Source organism: Danio rerio, chromosome 16 (assembly GCF_052040795.2).
Source record: "Danio rerio strain M-AB ecotype USA chromosome 16, GRCz13ab, whole genome shotgun sequence".
In the NCBI taxonomy this organism is placed as follows: Eukaryota; Metazoa; Chordata; class Actinopteri; order Cypriniformes; family Danionidae; genus Danio; species Danio rerio.
Genome location: NC_141036.1, coordinates 41,948,177 through 41,971,221, shown reverse-complemented (window position 1 = coordinate 41,971,221; position 23,045 = coordinate 41,948,177). Strand labels below are relative to the sequence as shown.

The 23,045-nt window shown below is 38.6% G+C and overlaps 2 protein-coding genes across 15 annotated transcripts in view; one reads left to right on the top strand and one right to left on the bottom strand.

The window, feature by feature from the left end:
- Positions 1-23,045, bottom strand: part of LOC137487301 (uncharacterized) — a 133,883-nt gene that overhangs the window by 47,050 nt on the left and 63,788 nt on the right. For 3 of the 12 annotated variants that reach the window (XR_015511829.1, XR_015511840.1, XR_015511839.1), the window contains one exon: positions 19,809-19,972. Coding sequence is in view for 7 of the 12 variants with exons in the window: in XM_087287573.1 (XP_087143699.1) it covers positions 14,677-14,885; positions 15,026-15,169; positions 15,502-15,657; positions 19,079-19,122; positions 19,200-19,300 (654 nt within the window). In the remaining 5 variants the exon portion in view is untranslated. Of the gene's footprint in view, positions 1-8,797; positions 10,434-10,731; positions 10,827-10,964; positions 11,148-12,023; positions 12,150-12,277; positions 14,886-15,025; positions 15,170-15,501; positions 15,658-19,078; positions 19,123-19,199; positions 19,490-19,800; positions 19,973-23,045 lie in introns of those variants that run through there. The other 9 variants (XM_087287568.1, XM_087287569.1, XR_015511837.1 and 6 more) reach the window with 8 other exon arrangements.
- Positions 356-6,403, top strand: LOC141378269 (serine/threonine-protein kinase pim-2-like). 3 transcript variants are annotated; one of them, XR_015511845.1, is made up of 8 exons: positions 356-587; positions 904-992; positions 1,090-1,131; positions 2,059-2,184; positions 2,331-2,362; positions 2,920-3,175; positions 3,290-3,409; positions 3,690-6,403. XR_015511845.1 is itself a non-coding variant. In XM_087287581.1 (7 exons), exons 1-7 carry the CDS (start codon positions 500-502, stop codon positions 3,791-3,793), a joined length of 825 nt encoding a protein of 274 aa, XP_087143707.1. In that variant the 5' UTR covers positions 356-499; the 3' UTR covers positions 3,794-6,403. The 3 variants fall into 3 exon arrangements, 2 of the variants coding, with proteins under 2 accessions (XP_087143707.1, XP_087143708.1); XM_087287581.1 differs by lacking the exon at positions 2,331-2,362; XM_087287582.1 differs by lacking the exons at positions 2,059-2,184; positions 2,331-2,362.

The following is a 23,045-nucleotide window of genomic DNA, read 5'->3' as shown; positions in this document are numbered from 1 at the left end:
AAGAGTCAACGCATCGTGATTCCGTATTACATTGTAATTTCAGTGCAGAGCTAAAGGCCGATGCAGAGTCCTCAAATTAATCAGCCGTGTTGGACCCGTCAAACATCAATCATGCCAGGCCTTGCGTGATTAACTTTATTCTTCCCTCTTTTCCCCATGCAGAGATGGCAAAAGAGTTGTATAAGGTCCACGCGTATTTTATAATGTTATCACGAGCCCTAAACAGTAGGTTAATATGCCACTTCACCTTTTACACCCTGAAGAATAAACGCGAACACCTGTACCTACAGGACCCCCATCCCATCTTTGGTCTGGCCCTACGCTACGTCATAAATCGAACGCGCTCTGCACCGCGAGTGTCAGAATCCACCAGACGCCTGACAGAACAGACGTGTATTGAGGAACTTTTCATTTGATACTCAGACAAGGCGAAAACTCAGATAATTAACTGCAGTAAACTCATTTATACACCCTAGAGAGCGTTATTTACTGCTAATAAATGGAAAAAAGTATGTTACATGTTCCCGGTCCTTCCGGACAAAGAAGACCGCCATGTAGACAGAGGATAGGGCCTTCTCCTGGTTCTGGTACATTTGAATGTATTTTTAATGTTTGATTGATGTTGTTTAACCCTTGTGTTGCTGTTTCATACACACTGGGGTCATTTGGCCTCAACTTTCTCTCAGTTTCAGCAAATGGAGTGATTTTTTTAGTGACAAACTATTTTGACATATTTTGGGAAAAGGCTTTTGAATTAAAAAAAGTTTCAAAAAACTTAATTCGGGGCAAATTGGCTTTGTTTATGTTGTTGGCTGTTACGGGTTAAATTGCTTTATTTTTATACTGTCTGTTCAGGCATAACTAGAAGCTGTCTCAAATGAACATGCTGTTTTTATCTTTCAGTGGAAGCAAAATATGACCTGAAAGAAAATATTGGAGCTGGCTGCTACGGCAATGTCTATCGTGGTATCAGAAAAATGGACGGCAAACAGGTAAGTCTATTCACCCTAGTCCAGTTTAGAGGACATCAACTTTAGAGAAATCATGTTTGATTGCTCACTCATGTTTAATTCTACTTTTCATCCACAGTTTATCATCAAGTCGACTACTTCAGAAGTTGACAGCAATGTGGTAAGTCTGAAAACATCATGCGTGATTCATATTTGAAGCATCACAAAATACATTTAATAGATGAGTCTGTCTGCGGCTGTGGTTATACAAATATCTACTGATCATTTTGTGATTCACTGCTGTTTTCTGTTTATTTATGGTTATGATGGGAATTAATATGTGCTCTGCCGAGTTTTGATGCTGAAAATTTAACTCTGCAGTTTAACAGTGACTTTATATACATATAACAGAAAAAAGTAGTCACATGCCAATATTCAATAATTCAGTATATCATAATAATGAACATGCACAATAATGAATAATTATTATTTACACTTTTAGAGTGTCTTTTAAGATTATTTTATTCTGCAACATGTTGAACCCTTATTAAGCCATTTATTTTCAAACATGATGCTTTTCTCATGTTAATCTGGGCTACGACTTTGGGAATTCAGAGACTGTTTGTCTTTGGTTCGTTAACTCTGTGCAGTAAAGTCCTCTCGTTAACATCAGTTAATTTATCTAAAGTAGTTTAGTTTATACTTTATTATAGTGTTACCTATTATTGTACTTTATAATCTTTTTTTACATGTATTTAATAAGCAATACACTAGGTATTGTTGTAATCATACCTGATAAAGTAATCTGTTTCACAGCTCAGCTTAATATCTTGATAAAATCAAAGCTTCCGCAATTCATCACATTAAAATCTAATACCGTCTGAAGCCGAATTACCAGATTTTTACATCACAATTGACAAAACCAGTGCAGATAATAAACATCAAGCTCCCATAATGCATTTCAAAAGCATAAATAAACACACAGAAAAAAAACATGAATCACAAAATACGGAAAGCTGCTGATTTACAGATTTTCTTTTACAGTTATATTGAAAAACAGGATTACATGTTGTTGATATGCTAATGCTAATGTGCACTTTATCTTCAGCCTGGATATCCGTTACCCATACCAATCGAAGTGGCCATGATGACAATTGTGAGAGATCCCCCCAGCCCGCTGCTCATCAAGCTCCAGGAATGGTTTTTAGTTAAAGTGGAGAAATTGCCAAGAGGAGTAAGTGTATTTATACAGCACATTTCATGCACAATGCGCTGCAGGAGGGTTTGTCTCGTTTCTTATTGTCGTTTTAATTTTGTAAATTCAAATTCCTAAATCAAGAAGCATTTCTGGACATGTAAATAACTTTGTCTTGTTTTCAGAAAAGCTTGTGGGTTAATGATATGCCGGTGCGGTAAGCAAAATAAACTCATTTCTACTTTAAAATCTATCCTGAATGTAACTGGAAGCCAGTGTAAAGACTAGGCATGGGCCAATAACTGTTTTTAAGGTATGGAAAAGTCGAGGTTTTAAAACTGCCAAATTTTCTGTAATACCGTTGTGTGAGATATATTATTTACAGTTTTTTTAGGACAACGGTATCTCCAGCTGAATAAATATCCAAAAATGCTGTTTTAAATAGTAAAGAAATCAGTGTTTTTGAAACAAATGAGGGCCGCAGAAGTCAATTAATCTTTTGAATTATTTAGCCTGACATGTTTACTGCCAAAAAAATATTATAAATCTATTACAAAATAAAATATATTGTTTTCAGAGGGGAACAAGTTTGTCTTTTACCCAGACATTCAAAAAGACTACATATTAGAGCAGTAATCACAATACCGTGAAACCGTGATATTTTGATCCAAGGTTATCATACCGCCACAATCTAATACCGGCCCATGCCTAGTAAAGACTGACCTGAGGACTGCTGTCGTGTGCTTTATTTTAACTCATTGCATCTGCTTACAGAAAGTGTGTAAGACAATAATGTTGGTGATGGAGTATCTCGGCCCGTGCAGAACACTGGAGGATTTCCTGCAGAAGCACCAACACCTGGAGGAGAGAGTCGCGCGTACGCTTATCCTGCAGATTGTCAAAGCAGCGCAGGAGTGCTTGAGGCGGAAAATTTGTCATCATGATATTCATGATTGTAATATCCTCGTCATCGACCGGCCTCTGCAAATCAAGCTAATTGATTTTGGCTGTGGGATGCACATCTGTCATGGTAAGTCAGATTATTTCAGGAGGAAGCCGAAAAACATTCATTAGTCTCTGAGACTCAGTTGAATGGGGCTTTAGCTGAACTGCTTGCTCAACACTAAACCTCTCTTTCTGACAGATCCAAAGAAATACCCACCAGACACAAGGATATCTCCAAAGAAGGCGGTTAAAAACACAGTGAAGCAGCTGTTTGGCATCATGCGGGAAATAGAAAAACAATGTTCCAGCATACCTGAAGGTAAGAAGATGACTGGGACTGACACTGTTCATCCCTCCTGTTGACTTATGGGTCAGAATTGACCCTGGCCACATTTTACCAGCAGAAAAACCCAAAACAATGTTTTTCTTTATCTTGAGGTTTGGTGACGGTTTCTAAAATGAGGCCAACATTAGGAAAATATATATTATATTTTCATGAAGACTGAACATTAGGGCACAACAGGAGTCATTCAGGTCAATATTGAGCTGTGTGTGTGTGTGTCCACCATTAACTAACTTTCTCTTTTAAAATGTTACAGAATTCATGGCATTTATGAATACCTGCATTACCCTTGGGGATGATGATCAGAGACTGCAAACAGTGCAGCAGATTCTGGATCAGCCATGGCTAAAAAACCAATAAAAATAAAGACTGTTCTAGATATGTGTAGTTTATGCTTTCCACCCTGAAAGAGGACCTGTTTTAGAGGAGATTTTGGAGCACGAGGGGTTCAGCATGACGCAGAGGCTTTCAGCAGCAGGAAATGGTTTCATTCTTCCATGTTTGATGTTTGTCATTTGTTGTTTTCCGCTTCTGCTTCCCAAATTCCTGCGAGGGTTGCAGTCAGAGCTGCATGTAAATGAGGGCCAGTTGAAGCCGCCATTAGAGTGACGTCAGCTTTCCTCCTCACCTGATTGGTTGGAGGGAGGAGGTGTCAATCTAGAGCTAATAGACCAATGGGGAGGCTTCAGCCGGCCCTCATTTGCATGCAGCTCTGACTGCGACACTTGCGGGAGGAAGTGCAGAATGTGGGAAGCAGAAGTTATGAAGAGCTTTGAGAATGGTGGTCTTAATATGCTGGATTTCCGTACATTAAATAATACTGTCAAAATTAAATGGGACAAAAAATATTCTCTAAAATCCAACATCAATCTGGAACTTTATTCCAAATTACATATTTTCTTAATTTGGATGGCTTAATTGTTATTACTCTGTAACTATAATGCTGATAAAATACCAGCTAAATTATCTCAATTTCATAAACAAAATTTCTTAATCGATTCAATACTCCCATCCCCTCTAAAGAATTTGCTGTCGTATTTGATGCCATACCATCTGGAGTTATTAGGTTAGTCCAAGGCATTCTCTATCCTTCTACTTCCCCCCTTGAGACGCTTCTACTACAAAGGTAGGAAAATATAGTTTCTCTGCAACTTCTTCAAACAAATCAGTACATTTACATTTAGCAGACTTACACATGAGGACGAAAAAAGAAATTTACACAACTATAAGAGCAACAATGAATAAGTGCTTTAGGCAAGTTTCAGGTGTGTAAAGTGTACGAAGCAAAACATTAGTAAATTATTTATTTATTTTTTTGTAATACAGTTAGCGGTGGAGCCAGAGAGGCAATTGCAGATTAGGAAGAGAAGTGGAGACTAAATAGTTGAGTTTTTAGTGGTTTCTTGAAGACAGCGAGTGACTCTGCTGTTCTGATGCAGTTAGGGAGTTCATTCCACCAACTGGGCAGATTGAGCGCGAGAGTTCGGGAAAGTGATTTCTTCCCTCTTTGGGATGGAACCACGAGGCGACGTTTATTCACAGAACGCAAGTTTCTGGAGGGCACATAGATCTGCAGAAGTGAGAGCAGATAAGAAGGAGCGAAGCTAGAATTCGCTTTGTAAGCAAACATCAGAGCTTTGAATTTGATGCGAGCAGCAACTGGCAGCCAGTGCAAACGGATGAGCAGCGGAGTGACATGTGCTCTTTTAGGTTCATTAAAGACCACTCGTGCTGCTGCGTTCTGAAGCAGCTGAAGAGGCTTGATAGAGTTAGCTGGAAGCCCGGCTAGTAGAGAGTTGCAGTAGTCCAGTCTGGAGAGAACAAGAGCTTGAACAAGGAGTTGAGCTGCATGTTCAGATAGGAAGGGTCGGACCTTTCTGATGTTGTAGAGTGCGAATCTGCAAGATCGAGCAGTTCTAGAGATGTGGTCAGAGAAGTTTAGTTGGTCATCAATCGTTACTCCAAGGCTTTTCACTGTTTTGGAAACAGTAATGGTTGCCCCATCCATCTGCATTGAAAAGTTCTGATGTTATTTCCTAATGGAACTGTATCAGTTCCAAATGTGACTTTTTTTTATTTTATTGGAATTCTTTTGTTTCAGATATTGATTGAAGAAATCAAATATGGCTCATCCCAAATAGCTACTTAATTACAAATAAGATAATAGAAGTTTCATTTAGAACTATTCCCCATACACACTCGGTCAATACTCTCTTAGTAAGATATAAAAAAGATATTGATATTAATTGTTCATTTTGTAAGCAACACAAAAAAAAAATGCCTAGTTCACTTATTTTGGCAATGCAGTTTTTCTAATTTGCTTTGAAATGATTTTTCTTTTTCTTATTAAGAATGTTGATAAAGATTTTTCCTTACTATGGGAAAATGTTTTGTTAATAATAAAACGGATGCTATACATAAAAAAATATATTTTTTTCTTAATCTTCTTATGTTATTAACAAAATTGTATATACATAAATGTACATTTTCAAACCAAAAACCCTTTTTAATATCTTGCTCACTGAAATGCAGCATTACTTTAAAACAATTTCTAACTCTTTTACAAAAAAATGCTTTAAAAACAACTGAAATGTGTCAATTATATAATCTTTTTCTTTAATATGTGATGTATATACCCCTACTGTTAATTTTTTTTGTTGTTTTCTTTTTTTAAAATGTTTTCTTTTTGTCTTTCCATTTTCTTTATAATGTACTGTGATTGTATATTTTTACTTGTCTCATAATTTTTAAAAAATGTGGAAGCGGAAAACAGCATCATGTCAGAAAACAATGGAAGTATGAATTCCTGATGATCTGATTTGGTCACTGACCACATGTGTGCTGCTCTTCTATCATTTCTGTGAAACTGAGACTGTATGCAGAGCGGCCTGCGAACCCCATGGAGTGTGTTGAAGCTGTTTTCTGCTGATCAAACTGTAAACTATTGTCTTCAATAAACTGTATCTCTGACTCCTGCTCTTTGTTCATCACACCGGCTCCTTGCATTAACACAAGTCAAATCCTTCAGCGTAGTGATACGGCACTGTAATGCACTCAAAACATGCCTGAACTACTTTATCTGTGTGTTGATCTGACAATAAGTGTGAACACAACACAAAACAACACAGAGAAGATCTGTTTTACAGACTGCAGACTCAATTTAGCCTTTATAGAACAATATTGATGCGTCATGTAATGTTTAAAGCACATTGCCCTGCCATTTGTGTGACTATAATGTGAAATATAAGAGTGTGTTCACTGATATGAGTAATCCTACTATAATATCTACTGAACTAGCACCAGGGCTCTTTCAGTGTCTGACCAGCAAATGTTGAGCTTTAGCCAAAGAACAATGGTTAGAATGGAAATGTCTTCATTTCACAACAGTTTTTAACAACACTCAGAAAAGTTTTGTGGAAAACTAATGGAAACACACTTATGCTTCAGTTTGTGCTAGTGTTACATCTACACAGCACAGTACACTCAAATATAAGCTAATAAGTAAAATGAGCCAGCTAGTGTTCACTGAGTTAAAGAGACCCCTGGTGAAAATAAGTACATTGCAAGTATACTAACCAAAAGTTAACTTAATTTAAATATATTAAAAGTATTATTACCATACTTTTATATATGAAGAGTTCAGATGCAAAAACCTCTAAGCGCCATCTGAAATGTTCTTCTAAAACGACCATTTTTGTCAGCCTCCTATGTTTATGTTCAGTTATTTCCCTTTAAAGGCAATGTAAAAAATTATTCGTCACTATAAAAGTCAACTTACTGAGCCTACACACAGGAGTCGGAGAAAATTTTATTTATTTAGCATTTGATGTTAATATATTTAAGTATTATTTTAACTATGCATTGAACAATGAACTTATGTAAGAATGTGTCAAAGCACACTTTTAAAGCACAGTGTTAAATAAACAGTGTAAGTTTTCATTCATGCAATTCAGTTCATTACAGCCTTTAAAAAGTAATAAATGCATTAAAGCCCATTTAAAGCATTTGTTACTGTATAAGAGATGTTGTTGATGCTGACAATAAATATCTATATTTAACATAAATATATATATATATATATATATATATATATATATATATATATATATATATATATATATATATATATATACTCAATTCGTCTTTATTTCTCTAGCGCTTTTACAATTTAAATTGTGTCAAAGCAGCTTCACATAGAAGATTATAGTGTTTGAAACAGTGTCAGTTCAATTTTCAGAGTTTAAGTTCAGTTCAGTGTGGTCTAATAATTATTACTGAGAGTCCAAACACTGAAGAGCAAATCCATCGATGCGCAGCTCTACAGATCCTGAACCATGCAAGCCAGTGGCGACAGCGGCAGGGAAAACCCTTCACCAATTGGGGAAAGGTCAGAATAAAAAAAACCTTAAGAGAAACGTGGCTCAGTTGGGCACAACCATTTCTCCACTGGCCAAACGTCTTGTGCAGAGCTGCAGTCAAGGCTCTGGAGAAGCTGGACCTCAGCGAAGGCTCGTCTGTCCCTGGAGCGTCGCAGAAATCAGTCTCATGCTCTCCACTCCTCTATGATCACCACAGCAGCTGCTCAGGAAACGGCCTGGTCCAGGATTATGGAAACCTTGGGATCATCTTGTCGCTGGTCTTGGATCGAATCAGTGGCGCTTCATAGTCTAAGGGTCTCGGGATGAGTATACCCAGGTGGAAATAGAGAATAAAGAGAATAATTAGCGTAGCTGCTGTTCATAGTGTTTATAAACGAGATGCAGAAACCTGTGTGGAAACCTACTAAGTGATGCCCTGAGTGTATGCTATGCTAAACAGATAGGTATTTAATCTAGTTTTGAACTGAGAGAGTGTGTCTGAGCCTCAGACATTATCAGGAAGGCTATTCCAGAGTTTAGGAGCCATAAAGGAGAAGGCTCGACCTCCTTTACTCGACTTTGCTATTCTTGGTACTACCAGAAGCCCTGACTTTTGAGATCTTAAAGAGCGAGTTGGATTGTAGCGAGACAGAAGGTTGTTTAGATAAAAAGGAGCTAGATTATTTAGAGCTTTATAGGTGAGAAGTAATAGTTTAAATTCAATATGAAACTTAACAGGCAGCCAGTGTAAGGAGGATAACTTTGGGGTGATAGGGGATCATATTTTCTAGATCTGGTAAGAACTCTAGCTGCTGCATTTTGTACTAGCTGAAGTTTATTAATAGAGGATGCTGGGCAGCCAGCAAACAGAGCATTACAGTAATCCAGCCTAAAATTATATATATATATATATACATATATTATTGCATTACAGACATCCTGCAAAAATAACTTGAAAGAAAATCATCCAGATTTGAAATGACATGAATGTTAAATTTTTATTTTTAGGTGCACCATTATTTTATGTATAAGGTTAACATGAATGTTTTTTTTTTATTTGTGCTTAGCCAGGTCGTAAACCGCAATAAAGTTAGTTTGACGTTTGACATTAATTAGACATTCATTTATATGGTTAATTTAGTTTTTTAATCTGGAAATTAAACTTTGCAACATAAAGGGCGTATATTTATGCCCATCTGACATATTTTTGGCTCAAACTATAACAGGAGCAAATAATTTAATTGGTTTTAAATCGAATAAAACATCACAAACTGGAACAAAAATAATTCATTCATGAAAACAAAGACTGCTACTGAAAAAAAAAAACTGCTTAAACCAGCCTAGGCTGGTTGGCTAGTTTTAGCTAGTCAACCAGGCTGGTTTTAGAGGGGTTTTGGTTGTATTGGGGTAATCGAACTAGGACTCGAGTCCAGTTTTGATTGGACTCGGACATAACCTGGCCAGTCAGAGTCGTCAGAAAAGAATCGCCGTTTCAGAAAAGAAGCCGATGGGCAGATTTTGATTAAAGATCCACAAAACAAACTTTTCAGTGGATTCATTTGCACAGATTAACTTGTTTATTTTAAGACTAGCCATATGCTAGCAACATAAACATTGAACATTTTGATTTAATGCAGACTTTAAACGAAATATTCACCCAGATATGATAATTCTGTCGTCATTTACTCAATCTTCACTTGCTTCAAAACATGTTTGAGTTTCTTTTTTCTGTTAAACACATTTAGGCTAAACATTGCTAGACAGACTGCTAGACAATGACTTCCATAGTATTTTTTCCTGCCGATTTCTAGCATTATTCAGAATACATATTTTTGTTTAACAGAGGTAATAAATGTATAAATGTTCAATAAATAAATGGTGACAAAAGTTTTCTCTTGCTAGGAACTATCCCTTTAAGTGTCGTGCGCGCGGGACTTTTATTGTGAAGGCGCAGCGCTGCTGTGTTTCCGTGTTTAGTCAGCGTCGATCATCTGACGGCTTTAGTTCCTTTAAACGGAGTTTTGCAGTATTTTTTGGGAGTATTTAATCTGTTGAAGGGAGAGTTTAGGGTCCAGACATAAAGTCAACAGTGTTCTGCTGTTTAAAGCGTACAATTCTTCACATTATGGGGCAGTTTCTTGTGTTTTGGTCGACCTTCCTGCTGATGTGCGTCGCGTTCAGTTTTTCTGAATCAGAATCAACAACAACACAACAACCTACAACTGCTCCACCTGTGCGTAAACGTACATTTTCATCTGCATCTGCTTCCTTTATTTTCATCCCATATTTCTATTCCATTGAGGTAAAGTTGGTGTTATAGCCGCAAATTCGTTCATTGCCAACTTGTGACTCGCTCCCTATGTTGTTTACCATGATACGTTACTTTGAATATTCGGTCAAAATCACATACAAGTATGACTTGAAAACAACATTAGCTTTGTATTTCCTGAGTGGACAGCTACAATGCCCATCGCAACAAACACAACAAGTTGTTTACTTGTATGAGCAGAAACGCAAGCTTAGTGAAAGCATGACTAAACATGGAGTTCATCACTTCTCTTCAGATATTTTCAGTAGAGTATGCAAACTTACCATCGGGTACCGCGTTCCCAGAAGCTTTTTAGTCACAATTTTTTGGCAACCTGCAAAGAGAGCATAAAGTCAAAACTTATTCAACCAGAGAGATGTCTGATCACACACACACACACACACACGCACGCACGCACACACACACACACACACACACACACACACTCACACACACACACACGCACGCATGCACGCACACACACACACACACACACACACACACACACACACACAAACACACACAAACACACACACACACACACACTCACACTCACACACACACACACACACACACACACACACACACACACACACACACACACACACACACAAAGGAAAATTGAATGTTACCTTCTGGCCGTCAGATTTCCGTGTAGCCAGATAGACAGTGCCATGGTATCCCTCTCCCAGCTTCTTCCCAAGCACATATCTGTCAAGTAAAGATCCTGGAGAAAACATTTATGACATTTGCTCACTCCTGTTACTCTTCTGCTCAATCTAATCGTGAGAAAACTCTGTAAAACTCTGAAAAATAAAACAAAACCCTGCAGATTAGACAGAAAACATTACGGCAGAAGACAAACCTTAGCTGCTGTCTTTAGCTGAGCTGCTGTCTTTAGCTGAGCTGCTGTCTTTAGCTGAACTTCTGTCTTCTGCTGCAGTTTTGCTGCTGCCGCCATGTTGGATCTGGGCTGTTTTCACTCGTTTTGCAGCAACTGTGTCCTGATCCAGACATCCAGCCTTCCTCTTCAGTGCTCTTGGAGCTTCTGTGGATTCCAGTCAACAATGCATTATTAATGATCAGTTCTTTCATTAATTGGCATTTATTGTATTTGGGGATCTGTTCAAATGGCAGCAGTGCTACTAGTTTCCAGATGTTTTGTCATGAAGCTCTACTGAGAAATACTTTGCACAATACTGCATCATTCACAGGTTTAAAGGCACATTATGTGAGACTTTTATTATCAAAATCTCCAAAATCCACTAGAGGAGTGATTCATGAATGATCTCGCAGTGCATTATGGGACAGTGTAGTGTCCACTGGATGCACCCTTCAGAATCTCTCCAGTAGTAGTAGGTCATCTGGGTACTTCTCACATGCTGTTTGTCAAATACTGTGAGGTCAGACATACTACTCGGCTCACATACTGTCTTAATGTACTATTTAGTATGGAAGCGTGTGATTTTAGACACAGCCAGTGTGTGTGTTCATGCTAATGATCGTATTAGCAGTGTGGTGCAAAATGTCTTTATTTATAGTGCCCTGACCTTTTAATAGCAGGGAAACTGCTATAGAATGTCTCGTACCATCACAACGGTCAAGTATGTTTGACATGCTTTTCTCTTTATTTGCCACTTGCTTTTCTTTTCTTTTGCTGCCTGCTGTTCATTCATTCTATTTCTGTTTGTTTAGCGAGGTTTTAATATGTTTGTGTTTTATTTGACAGCACAGAGCAGCATTATAACAGAAGCCCAACATTTATTTAGTCTGATAAAACAGCACACGTGATCACGAGCTGAAGAACCAGACGCGCTGGACTGTGGCATAATAAAAGCTCTGCTGCTTTGTGTCGTCGTGCACTGTGCCTTTAAGCTGACATATATATGCTCATACAACTGTAGAAGAGTAACGGTAGACTGACCTGAGCGGCTGTTCTCATCGCTGGACGTCTCTGCAGCTTTGATGCGTTTCCGCAGAGCGTATGGTTTGACTCCATCAGAATCACTCTGCAAATCATCATCCGCTTTCCTCTTCACTCCTCTTCCTCCTGATGTGGATTACAGTCAATAATGAATTATTAATAATCGATTATTTCAATATTGCCATTTATTTTACTCTGGGATTCAACAAATGGCAGCAGTGCTCCAGTTTTCCAGTCATTAAGAGTGGACTGACCTGAGCTGGACGCCTCTGTGTCGGCGTCTACACTTGTGTTCTCCAGCTCAGCAACTCTGATGCGTTTCCGGTGGGCAGATGGTTTACCTCCACCAGAAACACTCTGAAAAGCATCATCTGCTTTCCGCTTCACTCCTCTTCCTCCTAATGTGGATGACAACACAATGAACAATACACTCCTAATCTTAAGAATCATTTATTTTTTATGCCAGTAATGAAGCTTTTTCACGTTTGTTTTCAACTCTGAAAACTGGACTGACACAGTTTCAATTTACTACAACTTCTATGTTAAGCTGCTTTGACACAATCTACATTGTAGAAAATAGTTTGGACTGTGGGGGAACCCATGCCAACATGGGGAGAACATGCAAACTCCACACAGAAACACCAACTGACCCAGCCGAGGTTCAAACCAGCGACCTTCTATCTGTGAGGAGAACATGCTACCCACAGCACCACCGTGTCGCCCTATTTGAATGATTTTTTGGCACAAATAAAAGTGGATAATTTTCACACATACCGTGTATTTCTGCCAATTCAATTCAATTCAGCTTTATTTGTATAGCGCTTTTACAATGTAGATTGTGTCAAAGCAGCTTCACATAAATGGTCATAGTAACTGGAACAGTGTGGTTCAGTAACTGGAACAGTGTGGTTCAGGTTTTAGTGTTTAAGTTCAGTTCAGTTCAGTTTAGCTCAGTTCAGTGTGATATAATCATTACTGAGAGTTCAAACACTGAAGAGCAAATTCATCGATGCGTAGCTCTACCAATCCTGAACCATGCGAGGCAGTGGCGACAGCGGAGAGGGAAAAAAAACTTCACCTGATGGGAGTGAAGAAAAAAAACCTTGAGAGAACCAGACTCAGTTGGGCACGACCATTTTAATTTCTCCGCTGGCCAAAAGTCTTGTGCAGAACTTCATTCGCCGTGGTTTATGCTGGAAGATGGCCTCAATGAAGACTCGTCTGTCCCTGGAGCGTCGCTGGAATCAGACACATGTTCTCCACTCCCCACGACCATCAGCGCAGCAGCAGCTCAGGATATGGCCTGGTCCCGGATATGGAATCCTTGGGATCATCACGTCGCTGGTCTTGGATCCAATCAGTGACTCCGCCTAATCTGAGGACCTCGGGATGAGTATCCCCAGGTGAAAATAGAGAATAAAGAGAATAATTAGCGTAGCTGCTGTTCATAGTGTATTTAAGCAAGATGCAGAAGCCAGTGTGGAACCCGCTAGGTGATGCATTGAGTGTATGCTTTACTAAACAGATAGGTCTTTAATCTAGTTTTGAACTGGGAGAGTGTGTCTGAGCCTCGGACGTTATCAGGAAGGCTATTCCAGAGTGTAGGAGCCATGAAAGAGAAGGCTCGACATCCTTTACTTGATTTTGCTATTCTAGGTACTACCAGAAGCCCTGAATTTTGAGATCTTAAAGAGCGAGTTGGTTCGTAGCGAGACAGAAGGTTGGTTAGATAAACAGGAGCTAGATTATTTAGAGCTTTATAGGTGAGAAGTAATATTTTAAATTCAATACGAAACTTAACAGGCAGCCAGTGTAAGGAGGATAAAATTGGGGTGATATGATCATATTTTCTAGACCTGGTCAGAACTCTGGCTGCTGCATTTTGTACTAATTGAAGTTTGTTAATAGAGGATGCTGGGCAGCCAGCAAATAGAGCATTACAGTAATCCAGTCACGAAGTCATAAAAGCATGGACTAGCTTTTCTGCATCTGAGATGGATAGCATATTTCGTAATTTAGCGATATTTCTCAGATGAAAGAAGGCAGTTTTTGTGACATGGGATATATGGTTTTTAAAAGTTAGATTGCTGTCTAATATGACACCCAAATCTTTTATAGTAGAGCTAAAGCTAACTTTGTATCCCTCTAATTGTAAATTGAGTTGCGAGATCTGCTGTGTGCAAGATTTAGGCCCAATAAGTAATAATTCTGTTTTGTCGGAGTTTAAGAGAAGAAAATTGTTGGTCATCCAGTCTTTGATGTCTTTGATACACTCAGTTAGTTTAGAAAGTTCAGACGTCTCGTCAGGTTTAGTTGAAATATATAATTGAGTATCATCTGCATATATAGCAGTGAAAGCTGATCCCATGTCTTCTAATAATGTCTCCCAGAGGTAGCATGTAAATTATAAACAGTAAAGGGCCTAAAACTGATCCTTGAGGCACCCCATACTTTACTGGGCAGATTTGTGAAGGCTGTCCATTAAGATTCACAAACTGGTAGCGGTCAGTTAAGTATGACTTAAACCATTGTAGAGCCTGTCCCTGGACACCTGTAGACTTTAAGCGATTTATGAGGATTTTGTGGTCAATGGTATCAAATGCCGCACTAAGATCGAGTAAAACTAATAGCGAGACGCACCCTCGGTCAGCAACTAAGAGTTGCAGCTTGCCTCTGTATTATGAATTTTAAGTGATGAAACTGTAGAAAAGTGTGATTCTGTAACGGGAGACTGACCTGAGCTGCTGTTCTCATCGCTGGACGTCTCAGCAGCTCTGATGCGTTTCCGCAGTGCATAAGGTTTACCTTCACCTAAAACACTGTGAAAATCATCATCCGCTTTCCGCTTCACTCCTCTTCCTCCTGATGTGGATTACAGTCAATAATGAATTATTAATAATCGATTATTTCATTAATTGGCATTTATTTTACTCTGGGATTTAACGAATGGCAGCAGTGCTCCAGTTTTCCAGTATTTCTCCAGTCATAAAGAGTGGACTGACCTGAGCTGGACGCCTCTGTGTCGGCGTCCACTCTTGTGTTCTCCAGCTCAGCAACTTTGATGCGTTTGCGCAGTGCATAAGGTTTACCTTCACCTAAAACACTGTGAAAATCATCATCCGCTTTCCGCTTCACTCCTCTTCCTCCTAATGTGGATGACAACACAATGAACAATACACTCTTCAGAATATAAAGATTGAGAAAATCCCCTTTAAAGTGCCCGAATTAAGTTCAAATCAACATCTGAGTTCTGACATGTTTACAGTAGAAAGTGTTCAACTTGATTTTGGCCATAATAGATAAATCAATCACTTTGATCCAGACACTGTATTGTTGCCTAGTGGCCAAAATCTCCGCATGCTCACTGGATTTAGCAGCTAACTGAGTGAAACACTTTGCACCCTGCTTCATGTTTCAGAATCTTCAGTGGTGATAAATGTATGGTGCTGAAGCTGTACAAGTTTTGATGGAGACACACCTGAGCTGGTTTTCTCTTGATAGCTGCTCATCTCTGTGTCTCTTGTGTTCTCCAGCTCTGCAACTCTGATGCGTTTCCGCAGACCGTATGGTTTGCCTTCACCTAAAATACTGTGAAAATCATCATCCGCTTTCCTCTTCACTCCTCTTCCTCCTACTGTGGATTAAAACACAACGAACAATAAACTCTAAATCTCAATCTTGATTTTTATTGTCAATATTTCATAAAAAATCCTAACATTGAGAAAAAATCACCTTTTAAATAGTCAAATTAAGTTCTTAGCGGTGCAGATTATAAATATCAAACACTCAGATTTACAGCAGCAAGTTTGTAAATAATTTCATGCTTCTGTCATATTTCAGGCCCGTAGCCAGAGTGTGGGGGGAGGGGATAGAACAGAATTTGTCCTATACATAACCTCATTTGTCCTATTTTGGCTGCTACACCATCATAAATTGTGAAAATAACCTGTTGAAAAAAGCCGAATCATCTGTTGACGTCACATCAGTGTGACTTCAGCTAATCAGTATGCAAACTCATATTTTTCATGAGTCAAACATCCTCATCCAGCAAGACAACATACAATATGACAAAAGTGAAGTCATCTTTCACTACAAGTAGCCCAACGTTTATTCTGAATCTTGGACCTTATTCTTGAAGAAGAAAAAAAACACTATGAAGGTTTTGAAGCCAAAAGCGGCCCATGTTCAAGGTAATATTAATACTAATTGGGCTATTTTTGTTATCCATAAACCTTCAAAAAGTGAAGCTCTGCATTATTAATATTATTATGTTTTAGAAGGACAAATTCTGACTGAGGAAAGTTCAATGTGCTTGCCAGTTTATTTTCTCAATAAATGACAAATTTTTTTCATTTAAAACTTTAACTCTTTTTTTAAAATTATATATGATATCCTCTTAAGGGCCAAGATGTTTTTTACATGCATTTTTTTATTTCTCTTTGCTATTTGGGCTTATTGGAACCTAATTAGAATAAAAATCTAAGTATCATCTTTTGATATGATGTACTTTTAGAGAAACATGGTGTCCATATATGTGGACTCGTGGTCTGAATTTACATAAAACTCTTTCCTGAATGTTTTTGAATGCATATATAACATAGCAACATGACTACCAGAGAGTAAAAACAAAATTTTTCCCCCATTTCTGAAAGTTCAGAATAGGGTTTGGGACATTTCATATGCTGAAAACAGTTGCAGGATGACACTGTATGTCTGTAACAAAATATAAAACATTCAAAGTATTTTAAATAGCCACTTCTCCCTTTAAGTAATCGTTACAGAACTCCTATTAGTAAACCAAATCAGTTTAAACTTTCATTCATCCCCTCAGCTGTAACGTTTTTGAATTTAGGGTAGAATTTTGTATTGTATTATGTGCTTTGAGTATTATGTGTGACATGCGTGTATGCTGCAACCAAATCGCCTTCGGGAAATGTATAAAGACTACTTGACTGACTGATGATGATGGACATTCAGACAGCAGTAACGTCACCCCTCAACTGCAAAACGTTTCTCTACAGACAGTGATAACCCAGATGAGAAATTCTACAACAGAAATCAGCTAAAGCTAATGAGTCCCTGTCATCTGAGTCGCTTTGCTGATCTTTAAACTCCCGCTTTAATCAGCTGTGGTTTTCTTTCTGTCCAATGACAGTGCGCGTTTCATACAAGCGAAAGAGGGTTTAGCTCAACTTGAAGTGAAAGTTGATTTTGGTGCTTGACTGGTTGCAATTTGTTGATTGAATGAACAGCAGGCAGCCAAAGAAAAGAAAAGAAAAGCAAGTGGCAAATAGAGAGAAAAGCATGTCAAACATACTTGACCGTTGTGATGGTACGAGCCATTCTATAGCAGTTCCCCTGCTATTAAAAGGTCAGGGCACTATAAATAAAGACATTTTGCACCACACTGCTAATACGATTTTTGCCATACGCTTATTTCACGCAGTCACCATTTTGAAGAACCAAAGCGAGGCTGCAGTGGGAAGAAACCCAGAAGTATAAGACCAGAACTGTAAACATTGCATTGACAACACAAACCTCAAGCTGTTGCTGATATTTCAAAATGCAGAAATAGTGTGTAAACATCATCATTCAGTGAGTTTAATGTAACCCATTAAAAGCAGATTAGGCATCAAACAACATCACAGTCTCTTTAAGAGTAACACACTCAAGAACTCCTAGACTTCAGTTCATGGCAGCAGGTAAACACTGTGGGGGCTTGCCTGCTTCAGCCTATGTAACACGGTGAGTTGACAGGTGGGCAAATCGAAGCTGGTTTTTAATAAAACAAATATAATCTGCATATAATAAATAATATTGGTAAAGATATTTGCGTATTGCTGCACATCCTGTGTGTATTAAGCAATGTTTAAGCAATACGCACAACTGACTCGCTCTGCGCTGAACTTTAGACCTCCTCTCAGCTGGTCTATTGAACAGTTTAGTTCCTCAAAATAGCAACGTGCCAACAATGCGCCTCAGCACACCTCCTTTTTTAGAGCAGTACGCAAATGTATTTGCTATTTAAACAGCGTGCTGCAAAACGTCAAAATGTCCAGCTGAAACTAGCAAACAACAGTTGCATCACACCTTAAACCGGGTGTATGACAGGGCCCAGACACACGAACACTGAAGCGTGAAGCAGCCACGAAGATCATTCGAGTCATCAAGTGGATCCCTCATCTGTGTTTGCACTCAGTAAACAGCGGTGGGTGAACTGATGACCTTCACGGCCAGTCATTTCTGTTTTATTAACTCGAGTTTGATAAATGGCATCTAAAATGTGTTTGGGAAAGGTTAGCTAACTAGTGCCATTTTCCTTAACTTAGCTGAAAATGAGCTCTGACATCCCTTTTTATTTTCACTGTTCATTCAGAACGGACCTTTGGGTCACTCAGAAGGCAGTGAAATGATAAATTTGTGTCACGTTCTCTTCCCTGATAAGATATACAGCCAAGTGCACAACGTTCCTAGTAACTCCAAGCAATACTTCTGGATTTCTTCCCATTTTCTTCCTATTCGATTTCACTTTTAAAAATGCCGGTCGCGTCAAATCCCTCTACTCTTGCAGATTTTGAGATTAGGGAGCAATAAGAAAATTGTGTCTGAAACACTGCCTGAGTGATCCTACAGCTATGTTTTTGGGGGCTGATGCTCCTGGTAGGGTTTGCCATGGCAAAAACGTTTTAGGTGACAGGTCAGGCTACAGGTATGTGCCAAAAAAATTGGAATAATTTGTTTTAAAAAGTTTAACTTATGTGTTATTAGTTCACAACACACAAAATGAAGTATTTCAATCCTTTGTTTCAATTTAAATGATTATGGATAAACATGAAAAAACTCAAATCCAGTATTTCACAAAATTAGCATATTTCATTTGACCAATAAAAAGGATCTTAAACACACGCTGGCCTTCTGAAAAATGTGTTAATGTACTGTATTATGTCCTCAATATGGAGGCGATCGGCCTTCAACAAGGTTGAGGTACTATTGTAGCCCAAGTTGCTTTGATATCGGCCTTCAGCTCGTCTGCATTTCGGGGTCTGTTCCCTCACCTTCTTCTGTCATGTTCAAGGTCCCGAAAGGTAAATAAGAATATCTGTAAATTAGTGCATGTGACATCAATAGTTCAACAGTAATACATTTGATTCACAACCTGTAATCAAAACTGCACACCTGAAGTAATTCTGACCTACGCTGTTAATGCTGTAGAGGGGACTCTTTCCTCTTTTGTCTGCACCACAGATGAACAATCGGTCTTCGATCTCTGCTAACATTACTGCACAACAGAAATGACGTTGTAATTAAAGAAATCTGATCTGAAATTCCTCTTCGAAATTATTATGACCTGTTAGCTACTGTCTTTGCGTAGGGCACCAGAGTCTGTGCCTGCTTCCCCAAAGAAAGTAACCTTTAGTCTCGATTTAGGGGAAGCTTTCTTTTGACGTTGCCACTGCTGCATGCCTCTGTGTAGTTAACACAATATATTAGTGCAAACAGTTTTAATAAAGTTCAAGCAGTTTTCAGTCAATTAATTTTACGTATTTGTGAGGCTTACAGCTGCTTAAAGGTTTAGTTCACCCAAAAATTGAAATTCTGTCATTAATTATCTACAAATGAAGATATTTTGCATTTAATCCAAGAGCTTTCTAATCCTCCCATAGATAAATCGTTGAATAAAGTTATTTTTGTTTAGCTTCATATAATTATAATTGAACAACTTAAGTCACATGAACTTATTTTGACTATTGTGGCGAGTCAGAGGAAAAACACATACACAAAGCGTTGGTGTTACAAACAGGTCTCCGGAGGGTGATTTATTTATATAGTGAAGTACGTGAAATGAGATGAATATGGTGCTCTTCAGTGGATAGGTGCTCTGGTGCTCCAGGGAGAATGTGAGTTTGAGTGAGAGTTCTGGTGAAGGATCGGTCAACTGCTGGAGTCCGCTAGAGAGGAGAGACAGAGAGACACAGACATTAGCACAGGGAGTCATTAGCTGCGTTTCCACTATCGCGCCTAAAGCGAGCCAGTCAAGGCCAGTCGCGTTTCCACTGTCATTTCCGGGGCCTAATCGGGCCAAAGCAAACCTAATCGGGCTTTCTTGGGGCCAGCGGCCGGCCTTATTAGGCCCGCCAAATACCTTGGGCCAGGCCCAGTTTGGCTAATCGGGAGGACCGGGAGAATTCCCGGTGGGCCGGTCCGTTTTTTGGCCGCGAGGGCCGGTGTCCCTAGCTCCAGAATCTGTTGCTCTCAGCAGTCACACTTTTTAAATTAATTTATTTACTTACTTGACTACAGTCTTCTTATTCATTATTTTACCGCAGCTCTGCTCTGCCTACAGGTTAATGATGATATTACTGATGAGTCAGTCCTTCATATACAACAGTTGTGGTCCAGTGGTTAGCACGTTAGATTACGACGCTGCCGATCCGGGTTTGATTCTTGTCTGAGTATGTTTTTTTTTTTTTTAATTATAGTTTTATTGTTAAGACATATAATACTGTTAGGGTTTTTGAACATTTAAAGTTCTAAAGCAGCTGTTTTCTCAAAAAAAAAAAAAATTTTTTTAAAAAAGACGTGATAGTGTAATTAGAAACTGAATTGGAAATGACCTTATTTTAATATAGTCAGTCGTGAACTGCGGTGGGCCGGTCTAAGGCTTAAAACTCCAGGGCTGAAAAAGAGTCCCACTCCGGCCCTGCCTTGGGCCAAGGAGGGCCCGCTGGGGCTTCGGGCGGAGTGAAAGGAGAGGCGGGCAGTTTTCTGGTTGCACATGAGCACATGCGCCAAACAAATAAAGAAATAAGGGAAAGAAAACATCTAGCCTTATAGTCTGGGATCTTTTTGCGTATGATCACCCTTATGTTTCCCTTTTAAAATGTAAGGCTGCTGCATAAAATAATAAAGTAGTTTAAATTTATAGTGACGTTCTTTGCTGCGTTCTCCTTTATGTTTCAATAACGCATAATAATCTTTACACCATATTAAAGACACAGCAGACAGTAAAGGTTTTCCAGAGTTTTTGTCAAGGGTAAAATGTTTGTTTGTGCGCGTTTAAATGCCTGTATGTGTGTGTGAGACCGGGCAAGAGCGCTCCTTCACAGCTCTGTTATGCCGCGAGCGGCTTTTTTCTGTATTTATTTTGGAGATAATACACAATATAAATACAACAGAAAGACATAAAACTTAACAAATTACATGCCCACTTTCATAGACTTTAAACAATATAGTGTCATATCTAGATAAAATAGCCTAAGCTATATTGAAATATAATTTAAAGAATTACAAATATCGGATATATATATATATATAAATCGCATTAAATAAATAAACCAATATAAAATAAACAAAAGCTAGCTATATGTAGGTAGCCTATATACAATACTTAAATCAAACCGTTTTAAAGCCACTTATATCCTAACTTTCATTTTACAAAGACCTGTCTGAAAAAAAAGATTTTCGATATTTTCTAAAAACAATTAACACCGGAGAAGGTTTGAAATATTATTTATAAAGTATTTGGTTGCGATGATATTAATCAAATCGCGCAAACAGAGCATTATTTGGGTGAGTGAAAGCAGAATCTTTCCTACCTTTTTTTCTGTCACTCAGTCCTGCGCAGTGCTCGCTGCTTTAAACGCATCGGGGGAAAGTCCAAACACAAAATGTGTTCTTTATCCTCAAACAACTGTTTATGTTTTTATATGATGTGGTTAAATTTATAAATGAAACTTTAAATGAAGAGCTTTAGTGAATAGCTGCCGAGCGCAACAAATATGGCTATATTTTATTAGGCTACTCGCTCTTGTGCCGGAAACACTTAACACGATGTCTATCAAAACGAGGATGTTATAAAATACATGCCATATCGAGTTATAAACGAGAATTTCTGTGGCTTTATATTATGGATGTGTGCGCTCTCTGTGTTGGGTCCCTCCGTTAGTGGCGAGAGCACTCGATGCACAATGCCAACAGTCGGTCGGCGACTAAAATGTAATGAATGGAAATACACAGGTCTGTGCGTATAGACATTTCATGTAATGCTGTACAGTAACGTGTCATTTGTTTGTTTCGGTTGTCTTCATTTTAATGGTTTCGTTTCGGGATGATTCTATGGTGTGCTTTATCTGCCTGTCCTGATTCCCACTGAAGTGGGCGGGTTGTGTGACGTTTGATTCGGGGACGTTCTGTGGGCGGTGTTTGCGTGACGCGCTATGAGTGAAGAAGATTTTATTCTCTCTGTATGAAGTATTTTCTAAGTGTAAAGCAGTTAATTTTCTCTTCACAAAATGTATGTAGTGTTTGCAGCAAACATGCCAGCCTGTGTTAAAAATACAGTGATATGTCTGTGTAAGATGAGTATGCCTGCACAGGAGCAACACTAGGAGAAGGCTGAGTGACTGATTGTGTAGAATAACTGAATATGTAAAGCACTGATTATTTATGTTAAATACTTCTATGAAGCTATATGTGTCAGAAGTTAGAATGAGTAACATATTATCAAGTTATTATCCTATCATGACAATGTATGTAAACACTTAGTTCCTTTGCATAAGTTGCATCTATAATTTGCTGACATAGACCTGTAACATCTCTGTTGACATGAGCTAGTGGGCTGAGAGCCAAGAATAGCAGGACCCCTTAGACTAGAAAACCTATTCAAAAATGGTCAAAAGTTAAAAAGAGACACATAGGGGTGTGTCAAAAACATAAATAAAGGAGAAGTAGCAGGAGAGACTTTGGAAGGTGTCCAGGAGAGACTTCAGAATGCTCTGGGGTCTATTCTGCTCTTTCTCGGCTTTATTATGGAGAATAAAGTCTATTTTCTGATATTCAAAACCTCTGGTCTGATAATTTGTAATTGATGAGAAGTCAATATTTACGACAAATGGCGCCCGCACGTGCGGCTGGAAAGAGATAGACGGGTGACACTGGACATGCTGAGGCTTGGAGGAAAAACACAAATATGTGGCCACGATAAAAAACGGTAAGCAATTTTCGCTAATACGTTTGTGTTTT